The sequence below is a fragment of the Drosophila biarmipes genome, chromosome X, assembly GCF_025231255.1.
Source record: "Drosophila biarmipes strain raj3 chromosome X, RU_DBia_V1.1, whole genome shotgun sequence".
NCBI lineage: Eukaryota > Metazoa > Arthropoda > Insecta > Diptera > Drosophilidae > Drosophila > Drosophila biarmipes.
In genome coordinates, this window is record NC_066611.1 from 15,915,606 (window position 1) to 15,938,627 (window position 23,022).

The following is a 23,022-nucleotide window of genomic DNA, read 5'->3' on the forward strand; positions in this document are numbered from 1 at the left end:
AGAATAAGCCAATTGCCAGATTATGAATAAAATATATAATAAATAAATAATAACTAAGCATAAGAAAATATAAGAACAATATAAATTAAAACATATTAAAAGATAATTTAAAAAAGGATTTTTCTGGTGAAAATGTAAGTCTTGATATTACAAGATAGAAGATATAATAGGTCGTAATACATACAACATGATGTAAACTTTATTAAAAACCACACTGTTAAGGGAAGTTATCATTTCCTAAATATAAGAAAACACCCATTTGATATATGGAAAATTTTTCTAGTGATATAGTAAGGGTTATAAGAACTTATAATAGGTCGTATTGTATTAAAATGATTTTAATTTGAAACCATTTGTGGGGAACCATCAAACCTTATAAAATACTTAGCCTAGTAAGACACTTTTTTTTTTAATAATAACACCACTTAAGCACCCGAGAAGCCTTAGATCCCTGATCGATCAGAGCAACTGGCCAAGGGATCCATCAATGTTGCGGGACCAGTTCGGCGGATCCATCAGACGCCCGATAGTGCTAACCCCTTGCTGTCCTAACAAATAACTCAGAGGCCCCTCTACCACCCACCCATACGATTTGCGCTAATAACTCATACCAAAATTGATTTTAATTTGGCCCGGCTTTTTATCAGATTTGCAGTTTATTTTCGGACCAGCCGGGGCAAACGTGCCCAGACAAACGATACAAATAACAATCGAATAAATCATTCTCGAGTGCCGCAAGAGCGTTACCTAATTATAGACCAGGACAATGTTCCGCTGACAGTGTCAGATGGGGGCTCTTCAAATGGAGCAGGCTCGCCGAAGATCGCCGATTTCGGGGTTGGCCAAAAACATATTGTGCAAGGTCCGCCCGCCGGCAGGGCAAACATATAGCAATCGGGGGAAGATATGGCTCTGCCAGTCCAGACCCAGTTTTCCGTTCCAGGCGCTATCTTGACAGGCGGATAAATGGCGACCGAAACTGATAACCTCGCCCTGGGGTTCTTTACATTTTCTGGGTGCAGGGCTTGACCAGTTTCCGGCGGCTTAGAAGTATCCAAAGGAGGTTGATCGATGAACACGGCGGTTGAGTGATCTACCGATCCGTCCTGGAGTTTCTCGATCTTTTCAACACAGATTTTAATAATCAAATCAATAAAAAACAGATCAAATTGTTCTTCAATTTTGACCATAGTTTAAAGATAAGTTATAATCTATATAACTAAAAATTAAAAGTATCTAATGTGGGTTGATCGATGAAGATGGAAGATAAACAATAAGTTTAAAGATCTAACGATCTATTCTGGAATATATGTAGGAGAGGTTCTCGAACTTTTTAATCTATAATTTTAAAAAAAATTTCGACAGATCTAGCAAATTATGATGTTCTTGAAGAATATTTCTTACCATATTTAAACACATATTATTACCTATTAACCTTTTTTATCTATTTTTTAAGCATAATTTAAAGATCTGTTATAATCTATTAATCCCTTAGGTAAAAAAGTATATAGAGTCGAGGTTTTCGAACTTTTCTATACAGATTTTTATAGATCTGTAAAAAAGCTTACATCAAATTATTATTAATTTTTTTAACTATAATTTAAAGTTATTTCAGATGCCCAACACAAACAAGTGCTACCACTTTCCATAACTTTCGTATATATATTTTTGATTAGGTCAATACAAAATGGCTTTTCATAAATCAATAGTGCGGCGTGATGTTGTTCAGTGTACTAAATAATAATAGGACTTAGGCATACCTCGAAACATACAAAATAATTCATTTCAATTAAACTTTCCGCAACTTAGGCTAGCAGACAGTGCTCCGAAATAAAAAAAGATATAGTATATGCTCTAGTTAGGGGGTAGTTCCAGTAATCGTTTGGTTTGCGCTGCTCGCTGCTTTAAATGCTGGCATATATCGTAGACATTACATATGGGTTAGCTTAACTAGAGACGCGTACTGCCATATAGTATATATAGTACATATATATATGTTGACTGTAAACCGATCGTTGGAGATCGCCCTGGGATTTGCTGGAATCGAAAAATAGAACTGCACACACACACAATCACAGGCACACACACACGGAGACAAGCACGGACACACACACACGCAGACTGGGCAAAACATCGGGGATATAGGTGGCTATATACATAGAGTCGGGGGCTAGACATCCTTGAAGTCCACCGATAAATGCAGAAAATTGTCGGGGTAGCTCAGGTGCTCGGACATCCACTGCAGCTGCGTCTCCTCGTGCAGATCGATGCCATGGGTGCGGCAGCCCACTGGAAGAGGAAATAGTTCAATTATAGTTAGTGATATAAAATAAAATAATATTTTTACTAGCAGGTTTGATTTGGTAAGCCAACAAAGAGGCACTCTAAAAAAAACAACCGCCAACTTAGAGCCTTAAACTTCCTTAATTCAAAGCCCCAAGTAAGCGTCTATATTTTATTTATTTTCCCTAAACTCATAATACTCAGATATACTTAGTCTTATAGGAATATTTTTTTTTATTTTTCCAAGTATCATAATGACTCTTAGACTTTAAGGGGGCTTATTTCGATATAAAACCTAGTATACTTCGCTTTATAGGAATATTTTTTTTTATTTTTCCAAGTATCATAATGACTCCTAGACTTTAAGGGGGCTTATTTCCATATATCAGCATAGTGGAAAAAAGCTGGCTATGGTAACCTATAACTAATCCAATTATCGATCATTCCAAAGTCTGCCCAAACCAAGAACAAACATAATCGGTCTTCATAAAACTTAATGAGATCACTTAAAGTTGAAAGACATCATGCCGCTGCATAGTCTGGTTAAAGTTAGCATAAATAGTCTTTTACAATGACGGTTCCCTTTTGGTATCAGTAAATAACACCCACTATATAAGACCGCAAACTGTTACCAGGTAACTGCAAAACGGAAGTGATATAAAGATTGTTTTTATCAGGTAATCTTAAAAACGCTAAAAAAAAAAAAACGCTACTTAGAGACATATTTGAGGATCGATCATGATGATCACCTAGTTCTCTTTTGGAAAATATTATTATATTATATGAAACCCAAACATTTTATCAAGTAACTGCAAAACGGAAGTGATATAAAGATTAAAATACCAGGTAGTGTTTATAGAGTATCGTAGTATTATTGAGTATCGATCATGATCACTTAGTTCTCTTATGGAAAATACTATAATATTATAAAAGATCCCAAACTGTTATCAAGTAATTGCAAAACGGAAGTACTATAACCTAGTACTATAATACCAGGTAATCTTGAAAGTGTTTCTGTACTTAAATATATATAAGGATCGATTATGGTCACTTAGTTCTCTTACAGAAAATACTATTATATTATAATAGATCCCAAACTGTTATCAAGGTAATCATTAAAGTGTTGGTGTACTTAAATACCTATTTGGGAATCGATCATGATCACTTAGTTCTCCTATGGAAAATATTATCATATGTTACCAAGTAACTACAAAACGGAAGTGCTATAAAGATTAGAATACCAGGTAATCTTCAAAGTGTTTCTGTACTTAAAGACCTATTTGAGGATCGATCACCTAGTTCTCTAATAAAAAACAAAATACCCATTAGGAGCGCACTTTAACATTATGTAAGTGATCGCCAATCAATATATTTCATTAATGAGAGACAGCCCACACATAGGAGTGCCTATATTATAATGAATGAGATCAGCCAGCTCCGTCGCCTCCATGTACATCTGATCATGATCAATTGGCGAGCCATAGAGATTGCGGACTCGCCTGGAAATCAGAGTTGGCTTATCTACAAGTGTGTGTTTTCCATTCTTATTTCTATTTCTCTTTTTCGGGGTACCTATGCGTATCGTGACAGATTTCGTCATTTTTAATTTTAGCACAGGAATTGTAATTATAGATTGCCGATTGCCAATCGTCCGCTGGTTATGGCCTCCCGATCGCGGCTTTCTGCGGGTAATATGTGCTCCACATAGCACATGCCATCTGAGGCAGATAGGGAGTGTGTGATAGTGGCCGATCACGGGCGGTGGCAGGCGGCGGGAGGCGGTGGGAGGCGGTGGCAGGCGCTGGCGATAAGATTTGTGCAACGGGCTGGGGTTCAAGTGGGGCGCACGGCTCCTCGCAGCTCTATGTGGCTCTACGGCCCCATGGAGACCCCGCTCCATTCCACCTCGATCCGTTGCGGTCGGGCGAGTCACGAGTTTAATGACCAGGCCCATGGCGCTACCCAAAAATATTAAATGGACGGCATCCGATTGCCTCGAGTGGGAAGCGAATCGATTGCTGATACGGGGGGCACTCCTCAGGTGGTTGGGGCTGAAGAATTCTTCACTCATATGGATATTACTAGGCTAATTCAAAGGCCCAAGTAATCCAAGTAATACTTAGATACTTAGATATACCTAGTCTTATAGGAATATTTTTTTTTAATTTTTTTAAGTATCATAATGATATTACTAGACTAAGAGGCGGGTTTGTAGGACCAGTCGATGACATAGCTGGGCTCTATTAGGTTTTCAAAGTAGGTATAATTATAAACCGAAAAGGAAACAAACTTGCATTACTGAAAAGTATCAAGCCGAGACATAAAATGGGTCAGGGCAGTAAAACTATTGTTTCAAAGTTCAACTGTGGTTCAACGAAAGTTAGCAATTAAAATACAAACATTTTATAATAACCATTTTAATGCTTGTTGTCATAACTAGGTAATGTTATATCACAAAAGTGATCAGTATAATTATTAAGTATTAGAGCTTTTCCAAAAAAATAAAATAAAATCAATGATCCGAGTTTGGAAAGGGTTTATTTGAATTTAACTTTTAGGGGGTTTCGGGAATTTAAAAATCCAAAAAAATATATATATATAATAAAATCAATGATCATTGAGTTTAGAAAACGTTTTTCTGAATTGAACTTTTAGTTGGTTTGGGGAATTGAAAAATCGTACACCTCTGTTATAACTCGTAAAAATGTTATTTTTGGCTGGAATAGCCCTACCATTCAGATGCACTGCCAAAATATCCCTCAGCTACCATTTTATAGTTCCGAAAACTGGAACTCCAGAACACTTAAACGTAATATCTCCCAAGGTGTCGCTCGATCCGGCGATTCGAGGGGCCACCATCAAAGCGGAGACACCTCCAGAGCGCCGAACAGATCGTAAATCTTGGCTACGATGTGGACTATTAAATGGGGGACAAGCCCGCAGACGGGCATCGTATGTGCACCTCTGATCTCGGCGATGAGATGTGTGTGCCCCACAGCGGGAGAAAGAGACGGGGCGACGACGGCGCGAAAGAGAGGGGGCGAGGGAGCGAGCGCGAGAGTGGCGCCAAACAGTCTGAAAATTTATTGATCCCATTTTTATTATCGTCAACGTGGAAAGCGGGCGACGGCCTAGCTCATGGCTAAAAATACCCGCGCCCCATCGCCCCGATAAGGCGCCCCAATCATCATAATCGCCCAATAGATTGTGCCCCATAAAGCCATTAAAAAACCGGCCAAACTGGCCAACGTTCCGCGATCATTATTGCACTCGGAGACGCCGATTTCTGCAGTTCAGTGACGCCATTAAAGAGTGCGAAATCGAAAAGTGCTAATCAATTGTTTTGCCTTCGTTCGCCTGTCTTTTCCCCGCTTTCTTGCTTCGGGGGCCCCATAATTTCAATTTTAATTTCGGTTTATTTTCATCCAGCTACAAAGTACGGGGCCCCGGCGATCAAAGGGGCTGGGCAGGGCGGCGGATGTTTAGCGAAAGAATAAATCGGATTTCGTTGACGGTGCAGTTGGAGGGTGAACTGGAGATTGCAGCCGATAATGGCCGATCCGCCAGACAGGAGGAAGCAAACAAACAGCAAGGTGGGCGGCTAAGTGGCTGCCCGGGAGAGGGGCGTGGCAGGAAGTGGAGCGCCCAAGTGACTTCTAACTGGGACAGGCCAGGATGTATTAGTATAGCAGAGGTAATGGTTGATAATAGTTTAACAATGGTTTTTTTGCCCTATAAAAGGGGTCAAATATTTAAGTATACCTCCAAATTCACCTGTTTCCAAGTCGGCTTACTTACAGACTGTTTCTTGGTGTTCCACAAACTTAAAAAATATGATTTTTGGCACTTGCATAAACAATAACTTCTATATTTACCTAAATTATTATTAAATACTCTCCTCAAAATCAGGGCTACTACGACAATGTCAGATTGATGAAAGTTACTCAAATAATAACATATTTATAAGATTTATTCTCTATTTCTAGTATTTTTCTCTCTTAATTTAAGAACATGTTGAGTTTAATTGGTTTTTAGGAACAGATTGAACTTGACTTAAGAGCCACATGCTAAATTATCAACATTTTGTTCTTGTTTTGAGAACAATTTTGACATAACTAGATTTTAAGAGCTATTTTAGCTTGATTAAAGCATGCTGTTCAAGAACTTTTCAGCTCAAAAAAAGTTCTTCCAATTTTAAGAAAATTTTCAGCTCAAAAAAGAGAACAATTTTGATTTAACTAGGTGTTAAGAAACAATTTAACTGGATTCAAGCAAGATGTTCAAGATCATTTTGAACTTAAAAAATTTCGTTTAATGTTTAAGAACGTTTTCAGCTCAAAAAAGACAAAAATGTTGATTTAACTAGATTTTAAGAACCAATTCAACTTGATTCAAGCACAATGAGTACGTGTTAAGCTCATAAAATGTAGTTCAATTTTTAAGAACAGAAGACTTTCTCTCTACATAGACAAAAAACGTTTTATTGCTACACATATTATTAATAATGCTTAATTAAGAAATTAAAATTGATCTTATACATTAAAAAAACGAGTTTTTGGGAAAAATACTTAAATTTTTGTTCGCTTCTGAGCCCATTTAAACGACGTATGATTGATGATCGCCAGGTGTTAAAGAAGGTAAATTAAAATAATGATGCTGCGAAGATCAACACACAAACACTCGCACAAGGCAGCAGCCCACCCAAAAAGCGGGGCGTGGCACCGCCAATTGTCGCACGAACACGAACGCAGACCAGCCACACACACACCTGCCGGGACACACACTCACGGGCACGCACCCATACAGGGGCAGTGTCCAGGTTGCATTTTGCAGGCTGGCATTGGTGTGAGTGTGTGTGTATTGTTTGTCTGATTGACGAAATGCAAACGAAAATGTGTCGAAATGGGACTAAGCAAATGCGCCGGCGAAAGAGCGAGCGAGAGGGGGCTGTCTTTCAGCCGAGGAGCAAGGGAGAGGGGGGGCGAAGGTGATAAACACTGAGGTGCGATTTCCGTGCGCCGCCGTTTTCACCGGAGTTTTGTTGGAGTGCAGCGAAAAAGGCAGAAAAAATGAGGGAAAAGCGGAGGAAGGAGGGGGAGGAGTGGAGGGAGCAGGGGCAGGGGGTCGAGGTGCTGGCGAAGGTGTAAATACAAATAAGCGGAGGTGATATCTCAGAACTTCCTTTTCACACATTCGGAGCACCCTACACAAACACAAGCGCAGCCAGCATGCCACACACGCACACACGCACACACGCAAGCCCCGCCGCAGTAGCTCAGCCAGTTCTGGCTTTTTTCGAGCCAGTTCCAGCTTTTTATGCACAGAAAGAAAATCTGACCATCAACAGATGTTTTTCCTATTTTTAGTTGTACTGTAACTAGAGTTCAAGTCAAACTAAAGCCCCTTGAATGAATTTTTAACTTTGTTTACACTTTTTATAATTTAACATTTTCTGCAACTCTTAATAAGAAAGGTATTACAGAGAGTTATTAAATTAAAAACGCTTGCTGTGATATCTAAGTGAAAAAGCTAAGAATTTAAGATGAGGAAACTTAAAAAGATGGCAAAAATAGCTAGATTTCTGGGAGATTTTTTCTTATATTCAGGAAATTTTTTTTTCGGATTCAGTTTTCGACGTGAGTGTTCCTAAAACTAAAGACTACAAGAAAATTTTAAATAAAATAAAATATTTGTAAGCAGGTAAAAGTCCCTAATCGGATTCCAAATAATCTAATTCCTACGAAAATAAATTAAACTAAATATTAGGCTTAGGTCAACAGGGTATAAAATATAAGTATACATATTATAAATTCTTTTCTTATTAAGTTTTTTTTTAAACCCCTAAATTGATCTAAAATAATAAAATATTGAATGCGGACTACAACAAATTGAGCTAAATATTAGGCTTAAGTCAGAGGGATAGAAAATGTAATAAAATCTACTATAAATCACTTTCTTATTAGGTTTTTCTGCAAAAATACGTTCAACACGAAAGCAGCTTTTTGAAAACTTTCAAAAGCCTGGCAACACTGAAAGCCACTTGCATTCATTGCTGCTGCTTTCCGGCGGGGCAGCGCAGTCGGCGTCGCTGCCGGCGGCAAATCATGAAAGCAGCAACAACAAATGAAGCGAATGCCAATGCACAAGGAGCAGTGCGGGTGCGAGCGAGAAGGGTGGCCGGCGGGCGAGCGAGACGGCGATAGCCGGAGCAGGAGCCAAGGCAAAGCCAAAAAAATGCGTTTCTTTTATTTTTGACGCGTCTTAGATTCTTCCTCTGCCGCCTCTTCTTTCGTCTTTTTTTCGTTTCGTATTTTTTTTTTTGATTTCTTGGAATCGCATCTACTTTGAACCTTCCACGTTCCGACTGAGAACTCCGGGACCCGGCTGCATTGTATATTTGAATTTCATTTCAATTTAAATACGATTTTCTATGAAAATGCACGCACCACAAATACGTGCAATCGCTAACCAAACCATCGCTCCCCCGCCGTCCCCTTCGCCTCCGCCGTTCGTGCCCCATCCACCGAACCGATCCCAGCCGATCCCATGCCATCCCATCCCATAGAACACCATCCGAGTTTCATGAAAAACCCGGGGCAACAAATTGATCGTGCTTTGAGTACGTTTCTGTTTGATTTCGATTCCGATTTGTGTACTCTACTTCAGAAATGCAAAAGATTCTGGCATGGAGTTGGGGAAAAATGTGGGAGAGTTTGGAGGCGTGGGGAGAGTCACATGAGATCTTATAGGACCTATCCCCCTATGCTGTGTTTATGTTATTGCCAATAATGTATCTAGATGTCTAGTAAAATGGGATACTACGAGATACATAGTTATTATCGCAAAAAAAAAAGAGCCTATAAAATGATATAGGGAATTATAGACAGAAATGTGTAAAATATAAGAATGATATTATGATTATGATATTAAATGAAGTACATTTGGTATAAGTTCCAGAATATAACTAAGAAGAGATATACAGGCTATATTATAATACCATTAATATATAAAATACACAATTTATTTTTTTATATAACTTGGAATCAAATAAAGTAACTTTTACACTGCAAAAAAAATACGTGACTGGAAAAAGAAAACAATTTCTCGCATCAAAAAAGTCGTATTATAGGATATAGATAAAGTATGTTCTTTACTGCAATACAAAAAATATGTGACTAAAAAAAAAAACTTGGATCTGAAAAGCAATTTGTCAAGTTTGAAAAATTTTTTAACTACTACTAATTTTGAACCAATTTCTTTTACTAATTTTTAGACAATTATTAATTTTTTTTATTCTATTACTATAACTAATATACTATAGCACTTACAAAATAAAATAAATTGTGCATAACTTTCCAATATAAATTAAATTTAAAAAAAAGTGTTTTCTACACTGGGAACAAAAACTTGGATCTAAAAACTACTTTCTCAAATTTGTAAAATATTGAAATTACGTCATATTTTAATTACTTGCGATTATTTATATCATTTTTTATCATACGGCAAGGAAATGAGATATTTTAGAATTTTGATCCGAATCAGGTGAACCCTTATACCCTTTGGCATCCCCCAAAGTCACACACACTGATTAGCGCAACCTGCCCGAGTCGCCCGCCCGAGATCCCGCCAGACCACGCAACATCCTCTCCTGATCCCATCCAAAACCTAGGGGAAGCCCGAAACCGTCATTGGATTGCCTAGGCAGGCCCACTTAAGCCAGGCGTGCGGCTAAGAAGGAGCCGAGGCCTCCTTGCCGAATGCCATAGCCATTCCTGCGCCGAATCCGAGTCCGAATCCGCCGCCAAGGACAACGTGCCGAGTGACCTTTGGGAAAGTACGTGTTGATCGACGTCCATCGGCCATTGTTTGGGATCGTCGGAAATCTCTCACCTTTCGAATGGGAATTTCCCTGGGATCATCGGGTGTGCGGAGAAGGCCGTCCGTAAGCATGCAAATAAAGATTTCACACCTTGGCCAGCGCGCTGGGGTGCATGCTGCACAGACCCTCATGGTGCACAGGGCACAGTGCGCAGTGCGCAGTGCACAGGACACAGGACAGAGGACTCGAAATGCAGCGAGATCGGGACACCTGGGAAATACCCAACGTGGCAGGAACATATGGACGCGCACAGGAGGGATCTCTGTGCCGCTCTGTCTGAATGGAGAGCACTGGCCATGGGCCAGGGCCAAGTGGTTCCCGAAAAACCCTCACAATATAATTCGTAAATCCCAGCCGCAGGTATTTAGTTCCGCCTTTTGTCCGTCTTTGGAATTCCCAATGCCATTATTGCACCTAAGCCACTGGAGCGGGAGGTTGGCCGTGTTGCTGCCACCGCTACCGCTGTCTCTCTCTCGCCCCGGCCTGCCGTCTCTGTCGCGCCCTGCTGGCGCTGTCTCGCTCTGGTTCGTGCTGCTCTTGTCGCCGGCGCCGCAGGTCAGCAGCAATGCCTGGCATTTGCCAACAGTGGCTGGTGCGCCTTTGTTGCAGGTTCTGTGCCGGGGCTTCACGCCGCTGTTGCAGGTTCCACAGCTGGTGTTGCACCTTCTAGTGGCTCCCTGCAAGTCGATAATGTTGCCGTTGCAAGTCACAAGCATGCATTAGCTTTTCATCAAGCTGTAGCTGTCGGTTTTCGTCGATGTTGCAGGTTACATAGCCAGTGTTGCACCTTCTATTGGCTCTCTCTCAGTCGATAGTGTTGCTGCGACAAGTTAAAAATTGCTTATAGGTTTTTATAAGGTTGTTGCAATGATTTTTATTTGATGTAGCAGGTTCCACAGCTGGTGTTGCACCTTCTAGTGGCTCCCTGCAAGTCGATAATGTTGTCGTTGCAAGTCACAAGCATGCATTAGCTTTTCATCAAGCTGTAGCTGTCGGTTTTCGTCGATGTTGCAGGTTACATAGCTAGTGTTGCACCTTCTATTGCCTCTCTCAAAGTCGGTAATGTTTTTGTTTCAATTTTAAAGTCTGTTATAGGTTCTTATAAAGCCTTTGAAGGCAGTTATCGTGGACGTTGCAGGTTCCATAGCACATGTTGCACCTTCTATTGCCCTCCAATTTCAACCTATTAATAGTTTTGTGGCTGCTGCAGGTTCCATGACTTATTTGTAACCCTCTTGGTGTCGCTGCAGTCACAAATTCCATGTTTATTAAAATTATTTCTATTTTCCGTCTATGTTGCAGGCTTAAGGCTAATGTTGCACCTTCTATAGCCTTTCTTATAAATATTTCTGATGCTCCTACACGTTTTTCCCTGATATTATAATCTCAAAGTGGTTTTGAGATTTGTAGTTATATATTTTTAAATTGGAATATACGATTCATTTGTTATTTTTATAAAAATAAACCATAACAAAACTTCTATATATTAAAAATGATAAATAAAAATTGAATACGAATGTTTTTTGATCACAGATCAAGAATATGTTTGTAGTATACCAAAAAAAAAATTAATTTTGCATCTCAACTTTCAAGATGAATAATAAAAACTAATAAATAAAAATAAATTTTCAATCGTTTAAAAGATTTTTTTAAATAGCTCGCTGTTATAACAAGTTTAAAAATATTATTTAAGACAGCAAATACCCAGAAACAAAATAGTTTTTCCCCTGGACGTGTACTATTACTTTTCTTATAGCTGGGCCTATTTCCGCAATACGATTTTTGTTATTTTTTAAAACGATTCCCTAAACCTCAGCCACGTTTCGAGACTATTTGCTAATGCTGTGCGGGTATTTGCTAAAATCGCTTATGGTTTTTCGGCTGTTGTTTTTCCTCAATTGCTGCCGTTTTTGTTGCATTTGCAGGTTTTCCTGCCGCCTTTGTTGCTGCTGTTGCCCCGAAAATCCACACGCACATTTTCATTGTCGACAAATTTCCAGCCGGCAGACAAAGCATTCTCCATTCGTTTTTGTTCCACACTCTCGGTTTGAATGGCCCGGGAAAATGCGACGGGCTAGAGGGAAACAGGGCGCACTTTTGGCCAGGTTGCCGAGGCGGGGGCAAGCGAGACGGCCGAAAAGACCTGCGATCCGCTCCGATCCGATCCGCTCCGGGTCGCTTTTCCACCCCGGGGGCATTGTATTCAGCGGCCCAGGAGAATCGGGGAATCGGAGAATCGGAGAATCTCCTTTTCCACCTTCCATTCCCATTTCTATCTGTTTTGTTGTTATCTTTTCGGCTTTTTGTTCGCCTGGGACATTGATGAATCGAAGAATGATTGCCGGAGAGTGCCGCTCAGGGCGGATTTCTCGGCTCGGCTTGGCTCGGCTCGTTTGTGTTATTCAATAGAAAAATAAATAAGTCAGGAGGGGTCAGCGAAAGAGATACAGCGATGCAGCGGCGCAGCGACGCAGGGCGGTAGACATGCACTTGGCCATGCCAGACTGACTGGCACCTTTTCCCTAATTTCCAAGAGACGCTGCGTCTGCGCAGACAATGGCCTCCGCCCGTTTCCATTTCCCTTTCGAGACTCTCGGCCTGGCCTGCCTATTCTTTCCTCTTTTTTAGAGTGCCTGCGGTAATTGATAGCCAGCTAGGAGGGCTCTAAGATCGGAGGTCCCAACTCACCCGCTTTGCGCACAGGTGTCGATAATTCGGCCATCAGGTCCGCCAGGCTCTTCTTTTGTCCGCCCTCGGCGATCGGCGAAATCAGTTTCTGGCTGTACGTGAAGTCCTGCCAAGAGTGGAGACACAAAACCCATAAATTTGAGCTCAACTAAACTGAACTGAACTGATCTGATCGCGATCTTGAGCTTCGTCTTGATCTTGATCCTCGCTTGCCACTCACATCGTCCGTGTAGATTCGCAGGGGAATGTTCTTGAAGGACTCCTGTTCGCCGTAGGGCTCCATCAGGCGCCGATTGACCGCCCAGAACTGGTCGAACTTGTCGTTGACCAGGCCCAGCCACAGCTGGTTGTGGTCCTTCTTCTGCATGGCGGATATCACCAGGCCGCGGTGCTTCAGCACGTCCGCCTCCTTCAGGCAGGACATGTAGTGCGACTCCAGAAGCTCCCTGAAATATGGGCACTTATCAGTATCGATTGTCGTTTTTAGAAACAAGGAAGAGGTTATTTGTTTATCTTAAATATTTGTTGAAAAAATATAATATTTCCCTAAAATGTTGAAGCTCATACTAATAATATCTTTAAGGGTTATGATAGAGTAAGATAAATTATTAAGCCGCTGCGAAGGTCCTTAAACTGTTTTCTTTAAATTTAAAACCTCGGACTTATAAAATATACATATATGTATGTATAAACATAGCCCTATTTTTAACAAACCTAATTTACTTGTATTATTTAACAATGTATATTTTTTGGGCCTTATATTTAATGATATTTTTAAACTCGTAAACTTGATAAACAAAGGGGTACGAAAAACTACACTTCTAGAATATAAAGCCTAACCCATCCCTTTTTTAATGTGGTATATATATAAATATTTGTGGAATAATTTTTAAGTACATTAAATTTAATTGATTGATATGTTTGTTACCATTTAATAGGTAACCCTAAACTAATTTATGGGCAAAGAATAAAAAATACAATATAATAATATTACTGAGAATTGATTGTGATTATTAAAAGGGGTAAGGGGGTGAGTATAGATGCAAAACTGCACTTCTGGAATTTATAGCTTAATCTATTGGAATTCATCTTGAATGTGGGATAGTTATAAACGTTTGGAAATTATTTTTAAACGAATAAGAATTAATTAGTTACTATCAAAATTGGTATGTTAATTTATAATCCTATTGGATTTTAATAAAACTTCTGTACGTTACTAGAACCCAAAAGTAATCCACCCTTGGGCATAGCTATGATGATAAAAACAACTAAATTAAGTTAAGTTCTTGGATAAACCTTACGAAAATAGAAAGAAAAATCAAGAAAGGAAGCCAACATCGGCAAGCAACAAAATAAAAAATTAATACAAATATAATATACAAATATTCTATAAATAAATGTTATTAATTAACTGCGATGCGGAAGTAATAATATAATGTGACAATAAGACTCTGTTTGGCCTATGCATATCGCCTTAAAGACGGGTTTTGTTGACCCAAATTTAGTAATTTAAACATTGTTATTATTCGGAAGGGCGTAAGAGCTTTGAATTAGCTCTTAAGCCCAATGATTTTGATAGTTACTTGGAGTTGAGCTTGACGAGCGTGTCCTCGGGGAACTTGGAGAAGTGTATGGTGAGGCTCCAGGGCGTGCCGTCCTCCTCGGGGTGCAGCAGATCGTACAGGACACCTAGCAGGGATTCGGATTGATAGGTAATCAATAAGAGGGCCGCGATATCAGCGTCGTAAATGGCGAAAAACCCACCAATTGGATAGTGCAGGCGCAGGGGCGTTCCATTGAAGTCGAACCACACGGCTCCGTCCTGATGCTCGGCGCTTATGTACCGCGAGAAGTACTTGCGAACCTGCCCGGAAGCCGAATACCACAAGGGGATTATCAGTAATGCAGTCTATAGGAAGGATTTGGCAATTGTTTACCTTGTCAGTGACCAGGGGCAAGTAGCTGAGTCGCGAAATCATCAGATAGAAGGGCTCCGGCTTGATCCCCACGATCTCGTCGCGGTCCGCCTGGAAGCAGATGCCTATCTGGCCCTCCCAGATCATGCGCAGCACCTCGCGGTCGTGGGCCATGCTCCTAATTTGCGCTTTTGTTTTGATTAAAATATTATTTCCTTTTTTTGCACTTGGGAACTTGGGCTGTTATCGATAACGGGGGTGGAATCTATCGGGCAACAGCTGTTGGCCTAGGAATAGGCCGGGTGGCAACGCTGCGGGTGGGTGTATTGGATATATGGGTGGGTGTATTGGATATATTAGTAGGACACCTTCCAAACAGGTTAGAGTGACCGTTCGTCTATTTTGTGATGCACTTTTGGTATTAAATTAGCAAAGACACGAGCCCAACACAGGGCGTTATTTCATTGCTGGTGTGTGTATCGGCTAAATTAGCAAAGGCATCACCACTAGATTTAGAGTGACCGAGTCTCATTTACAGTATATTTGCGGTATTTCTCCGAAACATACTGACAAATACCAGCAAAATATGCGGTGGCTGTCCTGGCTAAGTTAGCGGAGGCACGTGTCCAGCCCTTAAGTGTGACCGTACTCGATACCACGTCATCGAATTGCCGATAGGCCGACAGTCGCGATCTTGTCATCGATCTTGCTCCACCTCTAGATTATTTGTCTTTTTATTTGACTAAAATAAAATAATCAAAGCAAAGCAGACGCGTCGCAGGCACTCCAAACGGACTCGCATTCGATCGGCTAGTAAACGAAGACCGTGCAACTAAAAGAAGCCAAGTTCTAAGCCCAACTACGCGCAGTTCGCCGCCCAGATCGGCCCGATCGCAGTTGTTTTCCCCGCTCGCTGTTTACCTTGCCTGCCCCCCCACATGTGGGCTCACACTTTGTTTGTTTGCGAAACTCTGGGCGTGAGTTAGCCATGCAGTGAGCGCACGTCCCCGGGAAATCGGAGGAAATACGGGAAAACTCCAGAAATCGCAGTGCTGACTCCGCCAGCAACAACAACTCGGTCTCGGAATCGGAATCGGAGGCGCATTGTGCGAGCGAGAGGCGGCGACAGAGTGAGAGTGCCAGTGGCAGTGCGAGTGCGAGTGCGAGCGGGACGGAGAGCAGGAGACGCAGGCGAGTGGGCAGCAGGAGAGGCGGGGAGGAGGAGCGGTGCACAGAATGGATGTTGAAATACCTGTTTTGGCTGGATATCTTAATGTGCCGACCCAAACTGGATTTTCGCTAAATCGCATCTCGAAAAAGGTATGAAAATTCACCTAGCCGCGTTTCCGCCCCTTCTGCGGGCTAATTTCCATTTCCAACAAATGGAACGCATCCCGAACAGCGACTTTATTTGAATTGGCCCACAAGTGCGTAGTTTTCGATAAGCCAAACAGGACTTCGGGGGCTGGCTGTGTGTGTGTGTGTGTGTGTGTGTGTCTGCATACTTGTTGCATACAAATGAGGCCCACTGTGCGAGTGGGAGTGGGAGAGGGCATGCGCCGCAGAGGGAGAGAGCGAGAGAGGGGCCGACAGCACACAGTCATGGTCAACGAAGTAGCTCTGGAGAAGTTTTCCCACTTAAATTCTATGTTCGTTATATTTGAAAGAAATTACATTTTTAAACCTTTTTTTTTATTTGTATTCCAAAAATCTGATATTTCTCCAATTGGAAATTAACTCTTGTCAATATCAAATTGTTAAAATAGTTATTTTTTTTAAATTTAAATTTGAAAAAAACTTTTTTTCATTAAAAAAATAATTTTTTTAATATCAAATTATTGAAATAACCATATTTTTTATTTTTGTAAGTTTTTTTTTTTTAATTTCGATTGATAATGGCCATTTTTCAAGATCAAATTGTTAGAATAATCTTCGTTTCAAAATTTGGAGTTGAAATAACTGTGTTTTGTTATATTTTTTTAAATAACTATTTCAAGATCAAGTTGTTAAAATAACAATCTTTTAAATTTTTGAAATTTTTATTTGCAGAAATTCCACATTTTCTTTGAAAAATCACTAATTTCAAGATTAAATTAGTAATAGTTTAAAATTAATTGTTTTTGCTTAGAATTTCATGAAACACTAGCTTTTAATAGGTGGAACATACAACAAATTGCCTCATTTTATGCTTTTACAAAGTATAACACTTAATTTTATTCTGGAAATATCTTTTATGGTATAACTCCACTGAGTGCTAGCTCTCTGACCGCCAGCGTTGGAGTTTCAGATGGCACACACAGCTGGCGATTCATGCGACTTCATGGTATTTGTGTTTATGTGCGACAGGAAATTCTTGAGCCAGCAGAAAAGTGGGGGAAAAGAGGGGCCACAGGGGGCGCTCGGAAGGGGCAGTGGGGTGGATGAGTACTCCAGGGCTTAGCCCATTATGTAAGTCAATACCCATGCTTGAGCACTGAACCTTAAGGGATTTTCGGAATATCAATGTAGGATTGCCTAAAAATACGTTGAAGAATCTTATATGCAAGGCATGGGATCATCTTTATGATTTATTTACACAGAAAAACATGTTTATTATAGAGACCTCTTGAAAATTCACTCGAGAGTTCTTAGAAACTTCTTTTTTTATAGGCGTGTAGTCGAAGTGATCTTATAGTACATAGAAAAATTGCATAATAAGCTCAATAGATTCTCAAACCTAAGCTAGATCGCTAATATATACATATAAATCTATTGAAAAATACCATAGCCTTTAGTAATACTTTAAGATTGCATTCCCCAAAAATCTCTGTTTTAATGTTTATACTCGAAACCCATCTAATCGCCTCCCCATCCTTTGCAGAAAGCATGCAGTCGCTACTGTTTGCTGTTCAAGGCCAGTCGGCACGGGATCGCCCGCCTGGAAATGTGCGAGAGCAAGGAGGACCGCAACCCCAAGATCTTCACCCTGGAGAACTGCGTAAAGATCACGCAGGAGCCGCCGCCCGACCGCCTCATCCACATCGTCAAGCATCACGTGACCCTCACGCTGAGCACCAGTAGCGAGGAGGACCTCAAGGACTGGATCACCGCCCTCCAGACGGTGGCCTTCTGCGACACCTCACCGTCGGGCGGAATCGGGGCCATCGAGGAGGACAACGACCTTTACTGCAGCTCCTTTGTGAGTGATCACCTCTTTATGCGCGAAAACTCACCGGGGTGTGTCGATTATATTGGAAATGTGCTAAATTAAAGGGGAATCCTCTCCCAATGAGTATTTTTCGATCCTTCTCCAAATCACTTTCCAACTAAATACTTGTAAATTGTAATTTCAAGAGCTAGTCAAAAGGCATGACTAATCTGGTTAGAATTTAGAACGTATTTTTTTGATTGTAGGCTGGCTCATCCCATTATACACAGCCCAATCTCTTTAAGCCACTCGAATATGTATTTTTTACTACATATGCAAAGGTCTGCCAGGAATCTAGCTTTTATAGAACCCTTAAATTAGCTGGCAAAGCTGATAAAAAGGGCTTCTCTCCAGCCAGTCTAATCTTACCATCACAATTAGTCGCTTTTTATTGCGAGTCACTAGAATTTGTACTAGCTAGCGTAAAGATTATACAATAACTAGCGGCGTTGATAGAGAGGACAGCATCTGACGTCGGGATCGTCGATGACGCGCAGGGAGAGCCAGTGCTTAGCGCCGGCGGTCTGCAGCCAGGCCACGTAGCGCACAAAGGAGTCAAAGTCGACGAACTGGGCCCGCCGGCAGTTGGCCCCATGATGATGGAGCGCCCGGCGGTCGTAGATCCAGGTGCGGGAGCCATCGCCGCAACGTCCCTGATACCTGGTCCTCGACTGCTTTCTAAATGGGGCTATAGTTGATCATTGATCAGCAGTTACTAATCCGAACTTACATTTCTTTCAAGGCCTTGAGTACCCGCTTGCGCACCAGCGGCGTATTGGCCAGCATACGCATCACGGGCGGGCCATCTCCGCCTCGTTTCAACAGGCTCATCAGGAAGGCGAATGGCATTTGATTAAAGCGTATGGAGTTCATCATGTTCAAGGCGAAGTGCTTGCGCTGGGGCCACTTGTAGTCCAGCCAAATCATGGCGGCTAGATAGACCTGAGGAGGGGTTATAAAAGACAGTCGCTGCATCCTCTAGAGCTGGATAAGACCCACCTCCATTTCCGAATTCACCGCCAGCGAGGAGAGCCCCAGCAGCCTCCTCACTGTGCCCGCTGCCAACATCAGGAACTCCTTGCAGGCGATGAACTGCAGGAAGATGCTGCCCAAGCGCGACAGCAGGCCCTCCTCCAGATGCAGACCCATCAGCCTGCTGCAGCAGTACAGGCAGAGTGCGCGATCCGGCACCCGAGAGCCCTCGTCGATGCCCCGCCAGCAGTTGCCGATGAGCTCCTGGCAGCCGAAGAACCGCGCCGCCCTGAAAATCTGCATCAGCAGGCTGGGCGACAGCCGATGCGCTGGCTCCAGAGCCCAACGATACATGGTCACAAAGGCCCGCGCGCTGACCATCGAGCTGGGCAGCTGGAAGACGTGCGACATGGCGAACTTGGGGCGGCGGAAGAAGCTCGAGAGCACCTGCAGCACCATGGCATGGCAATGGAAATGATGCTCCTCGACGACCACTATCAAGGTGGGCCTTAGGTTCTTCTGAAAGGCTACAAGCAGCTCCTCGGCGATCAGCAAACGCTCCGGGCCCAAGGAATCAAGCCAGAGTTCATCCAGTTCCAGGCTAATGATGTTCTCTGGGTCCAAGTTTTGCGCCATCGTTTCAACTGAGATTTTCGGGATTTTCCGAACGGACATGTTCGATTCGCTGCTCTTGAGTAGATCCAGCACTTCGTCAAAGTTGCCCACCCGCAGGTCATAAGGTTTCCCGAGGGGAAAAGTTCTCTCGAGGGATAGTTCCACGGATTTGAAAAAGAAATTTTCGCTGCTCTCAGCGCTTTCGGTGACTTCGCTGCTGTCACCCTCGCCGTTCATCAGTCTGCGATCCCTTTCCTGCAGCTCCTCACAGGGGGTTTCCTCGCCAGGACTCTCCTCATCGGGCGTGTCCTCCTGGAGGAGGTTGCCTCCTTCACCCGTATCCTCATACTCCTTTAGGTCTTCAAAAGACATGGTTCTTTTTTAACGTGGGATTTTGAAGGGGTTTTTAGGTTTATAAATATCAAAAAACTGGTTTAGCTTAAAGTATAAAAGTAGTGACTCCAAAAACTTCATTTTTAATGTGATTGGAAAAGCAAAGGCCACTTTTGTGTTAAAACAAAAGTTTTTAGATCTAAAAAAATATGTATTTTAATAATTACATAAAAAAACAGTCATAAAAACTTGAACATAACAAAGTTAATGCGTTAATACTCCCAAAAAAAACATTAAGAGTGTTAATTAATGTGTTAAAAATACATTCCCCCTTATTGTTTCCTAAAAACTAATAAATCATTTGTATCTACTTCCAGGATGGCCTGTTCATCATCACGCTGATTCCCTCCGAGGCCTCCATTCGCTGCTGCATCGAGCCCAAGACGTACATGCTCCAGATGACGCCCACAGAACTGCAGCTCAAGTCGGAGGACCTGGGTGCCACCATCGCCATGTGGCCCTATCGGTTCATCAGGAAGTACGGCTACCGCGACGGCAAGTTCACCTTCGAGGCGGGCAGAAAGTGCACCACCGGCGAGGGCGTCTTCACGCTGGATCACACCAATCCGCAGGAGGTGTTCCGCTGCATGTCCGCCAAGATGAAGTCGATGAAGAAGCTGATCAGCGGCGACAGCCTGGGCACCTTGGAGTGCGGCGAGAATCAGTTCAGTGCGGCCGCTGGCATGGAGCCCGGCTCGCGCAGTCCCCTGCCACCGTCGCCCTCGAGCAATCCCCATGGCGGAGAGTTCGAGATCAATTCGACGCAAAGTTGCATTTCCCTGAGGGGTTTCATCAGCTCCAACGATTCCCTGAATAACTTTTCGGCGGGTGGCGCTGGAACTGGAGCAACACCCGGTGGCGCAGGAGGCGGAGGAGGAGCAGGTGGTGGCGGCGGCGTCGTTGGCAATGCCGGTGGCATCACCCTGTCCGTGCCCGCAAATAGCAATAGCAGCAAACACATTCCCAACAAGCCGCCACGCAAACCGGGCGGAGTCAGCCCAACAACCCATTGTGATAAATACAGGAACATTGTGAAATATGAGCCTGTGGCCATAACGACGATATCCTCGCCCTCCGCCAGCGCCGATGTGAACAGCTCGGTGATACTGAAGCCGCTGGAGGGTGAATCGATATCATGCCTGCCGGAGATGTCACCCGATTTGCCGCCCGACCTGCCGCTGCGCAACGAGAGCGTCCCGAAGGCGCCGCCACCGGAGCGCGACTACGAGTGCATCGAGAATATCACAGAGGCGTGGCGCACGCGGGGCGTGGGCGATGTGAGGCACTGCGAACGCATGCCCATACTCTGCGACACCTCGGAGTTCGTGCGCCAGCGATCGGTCACAAAATCATCAGCCACCTCATCATCGGGTGGTCAGAACACACCCAAGATCATTGACATCGACATTGGCGAGGGCTGTGCGAGTGCCACTTCCCTACCCGATTCCAATTACGATCGTCTGGACTTCCTGTCGCCCAACAACAAGACTTCAAGTGGCTACAAGACCATCGTGAATGTCACACTGCCCGGCAATCCTCGCAATCCTCCGCCGCCCAATGAGTACGAGTTGATCGCTAGTCCCGACACCGAGAGCTTCCGCAAGGCCGACGACAGTCATCTGGGCTACGGGGTGCTGCGGAAGGCCAGTGGCACGACGAGCAACAACAATAATCTGGGAATCTCCAACTGCAACATCAGCGGCGGCGGCAGCAGCAGCCTCACCAGTGCCACGGCCAACAAGAGCAGCCTCGAGGCGGCGGCCATCGATCATCGCAGCTACAACGGCCTCAACTACACGATCGTCAGCAAACCCAAGCGGGTGTAGAGGATGTGGGAAAGTGGGATAGGGGATCCAGAGATCCTGGGATCGAACCAGGTGCAGTGGGGTTGGGGTGGCTCAAGGGGAGACAATCCAAGTTTTAACTTTACTACGCCCAGAACTGTTACTGTTTCCAATTTTAAGCCAGCGCATCATTGTTGCCATTTTAAAGATCCATATATTTTTAAGAACTGCGTGAGATAAACAGCAGCGAACGTGCATTGTATTTGGTTTACCAAGTAGTCATCTTCATTGCTATTTTTATATTTTTTGAGGATGAATCTGTGTGTTGCAAAGCTTTTCCACATAATTTGTAAACGATAATACTTTTTTTTTAAAGCCTTTTATTAAATTCAGGGACCTTACATAAGAGTGGTTTGTGATTTTTACTTTAAATGGCATATGCATTTTTTTTAAATTATATGTGAACTTTGTAATCGATTGCCAATTGTTTTACACCTTTAAATTCCAAATATCACAAATAACTCTTATTTACGGTAGCTGTTTAAGTTAAAATACTTTTTTTTACTGAGTAGTGTCTACTTTATTTAACTTATTCACTAAATTCTACTTTGCTATATCAAAAAAAAGTTTAAATAATATTTTTTTTTGTAAAATTTAAGAACATTGGAAACAGTGACAGACCAGTTACATTTTGAATATTTTAATGAAATGCATTTCGAGTATAAGTGAAAAAGAAGAGACTGCCGAGTGCCTTACAGTTCTACAAAACAAAAAACAGGCTGGGGTCCGAGGAAAGGGAGTGCTCCGAATCTCCAAGTCCCAGAATCTATCCTTCCCTCCGACCCCCAGCCAAAAACCATTCGAATCGTTCAACTTTTGTATTTGTTTTTCGTTAATTATGTTAAATTCGTAAGCTGTGATTGTATTGTTAATTGTGAAACTGTTAAATTTTAGCCAGCACTGCCCGCCACTTGATCGCACTCGAAAGAACTCCCCCCGGCTCATACTTAAAATTGAAAGTGAAAAAACCAATTCGAGTCCTGGACGCAACGAAAATTTACAAAGTGTGTGTTGAATTTGTGTTAAATATATGTGTTTTTGTATATTTCAATGAACTAGATTGTAAACGCACTGCAATTGTACTGGTTTCCGTTTGTCCGTCCGTCCTCTCAAGGTCTTGCTGCCATATGAATCGGTTATAGAACCCCTCGAATTGTTATTCCTATACGTTTTTGTATTTGACTCATATAGCCTGCCATAGGAACAATCGGCGTAATGCCATGAACTCCAAAATCTCTTTTTTTG

General features: G+C 42.5%; 3 protein-coding genes across 3 annotated transcripts; 1 reads left to right on the plus strand and 2 right to left on the minus strand.

The window, feature by feature from the left end:
- Positions 1-1,639: 1,639 nt before the first annotated feature.
- Positions 1,640-15,023, minus strand: LOC108022032 (autophagy protein 5). The gene is made up of 6 exons (XM_017090877.3): positions 14,788-15,023; positions 14,615-14,714; positions 14,434-14,539; positions 13,071-13,296; positions 12,851-12,956; positions 1,640-2,289 (listed from the first exon to the last, which is right to left on the minus strand). The coding sequence occupies exons 1-6, from the start codon at positions 14,938-14,940 to the stop codon at positions 2,171-2,173; spliced, it is 810 nt and encodes a 269-aa protein (XP_016946366.1). The 5' UTR covers positions 14,941-15,023; the 3' UTR covers positions 1,640-2,170.
- Positions 15,024-15,462: 439 nt separating this feature from the next.
- Positions 15,463-22,828, plus strand: LOC108022016 (uncharacterized). Its single transcript, XM_017090861.3, has 3 exons — positions 15,463-16,086; positions 17,627-17,944; positions 20,251-22,828. Exons 1-3 carry the CDS (start codon positions 16,003-16,005, stop codon positions 21,757-21,759), a joined length of 1,911 nt encoding a protein of 636 aa, XP_016946350.1. The 5' UTR covers positions 15,463-16,002; the 3' UTR covers positions 21,760-22,828.
- On the minus strand, positions 18,319-20,028 carry LOC108022019 (uncharacterized). The gene is made up of 3 exons (XM_017090863.3): positions 18,953-20,028; positions 18,684-18,895; positions 18,319-18,631 (listed from the first exon to the last, which is right to left on the minus strand). Exons 1-3 carry the CDS (start codon positions 19,910-19,912, stop codon positions 18,394-18,396), a joined length of 1,410 nt encoding a protein of 469 aa, XP_016946352.3. The 5' UTR covers positions 19,913-20,028; the 3' UTR covers positions 18,319-18,393.
- Positions 22,829-23,022: the final 194 nt, after the last annotated feature.

Excerpts from the sequence above, each read along its gene's own strand:
- LOC108022019 (XM_017090863.3), bottom strand. The coding sequence starts at position 19,912 with ATGTCTTTTGAAGACCTAAAGGAGTATGAGGATACGGGTGAAGGAGGC. Across the intron at positions 18,896-18,952 it reads CGGTGAATTCGGAAATGGAG|GTCTATCTAGCCGCCATGAT; the intron begins GTGGGTCTTATC and ends ACCCCTCCTCAG. Across the intron at positions 18,632-18,683 it reads CTCAAGGCCTTGAAAGAAAT|AAAGCAGTCGAGGACCAGGT; the intron begins GTAAGTTCGGAT and ends AGCCCCATTTAG.
- LOC108022016 (XM_017090861.3), top strand. The coding sequence starts at position 16,003 with ATGGATGTTGAAATACCTGTTTTGGCTGGATATCTTAATGTGCCGACC. Across the intron at positions 16,087-17,626 it reads TAAATCGCATCTCGAAAAAG|AAAGCATGCAGTCGCTACTG; the intron begins GTATGAAAATTC and ends CATCCTTTGCAG. Across the intron at positions 17,945-20,250 it reads ACCTTTACTGCAGCTCCTTT|GATGGCCTGTTCATCATCAC; the intron begins GTGAGTGATCAC and ends ATCTACTTCCAG.
- LOC108022032 (XM_017090877.3), bottom strand. The coding sequence starts at position 14,940 with ATGGCCCACGACCGCGAGGTGCTGCGCATGATCTGGGAGGGCCAGATA. Across the intron at positions 14,715-14,787 it reads TGCCCCTGGTCACTGACAAG|GTTCGCAAGTACTTCTCGCG; the intron begins GTAAACAATTGC and ends GCTTCCGGGCAG. Across the intron at positions 13,297-14,433 it reads CTCGTCAAGCTCAACTCCAA|GGAGCTTCTGGAGTCGCACT; the intron begins GTAACTATCAAA and ends CCCATATTTCAG.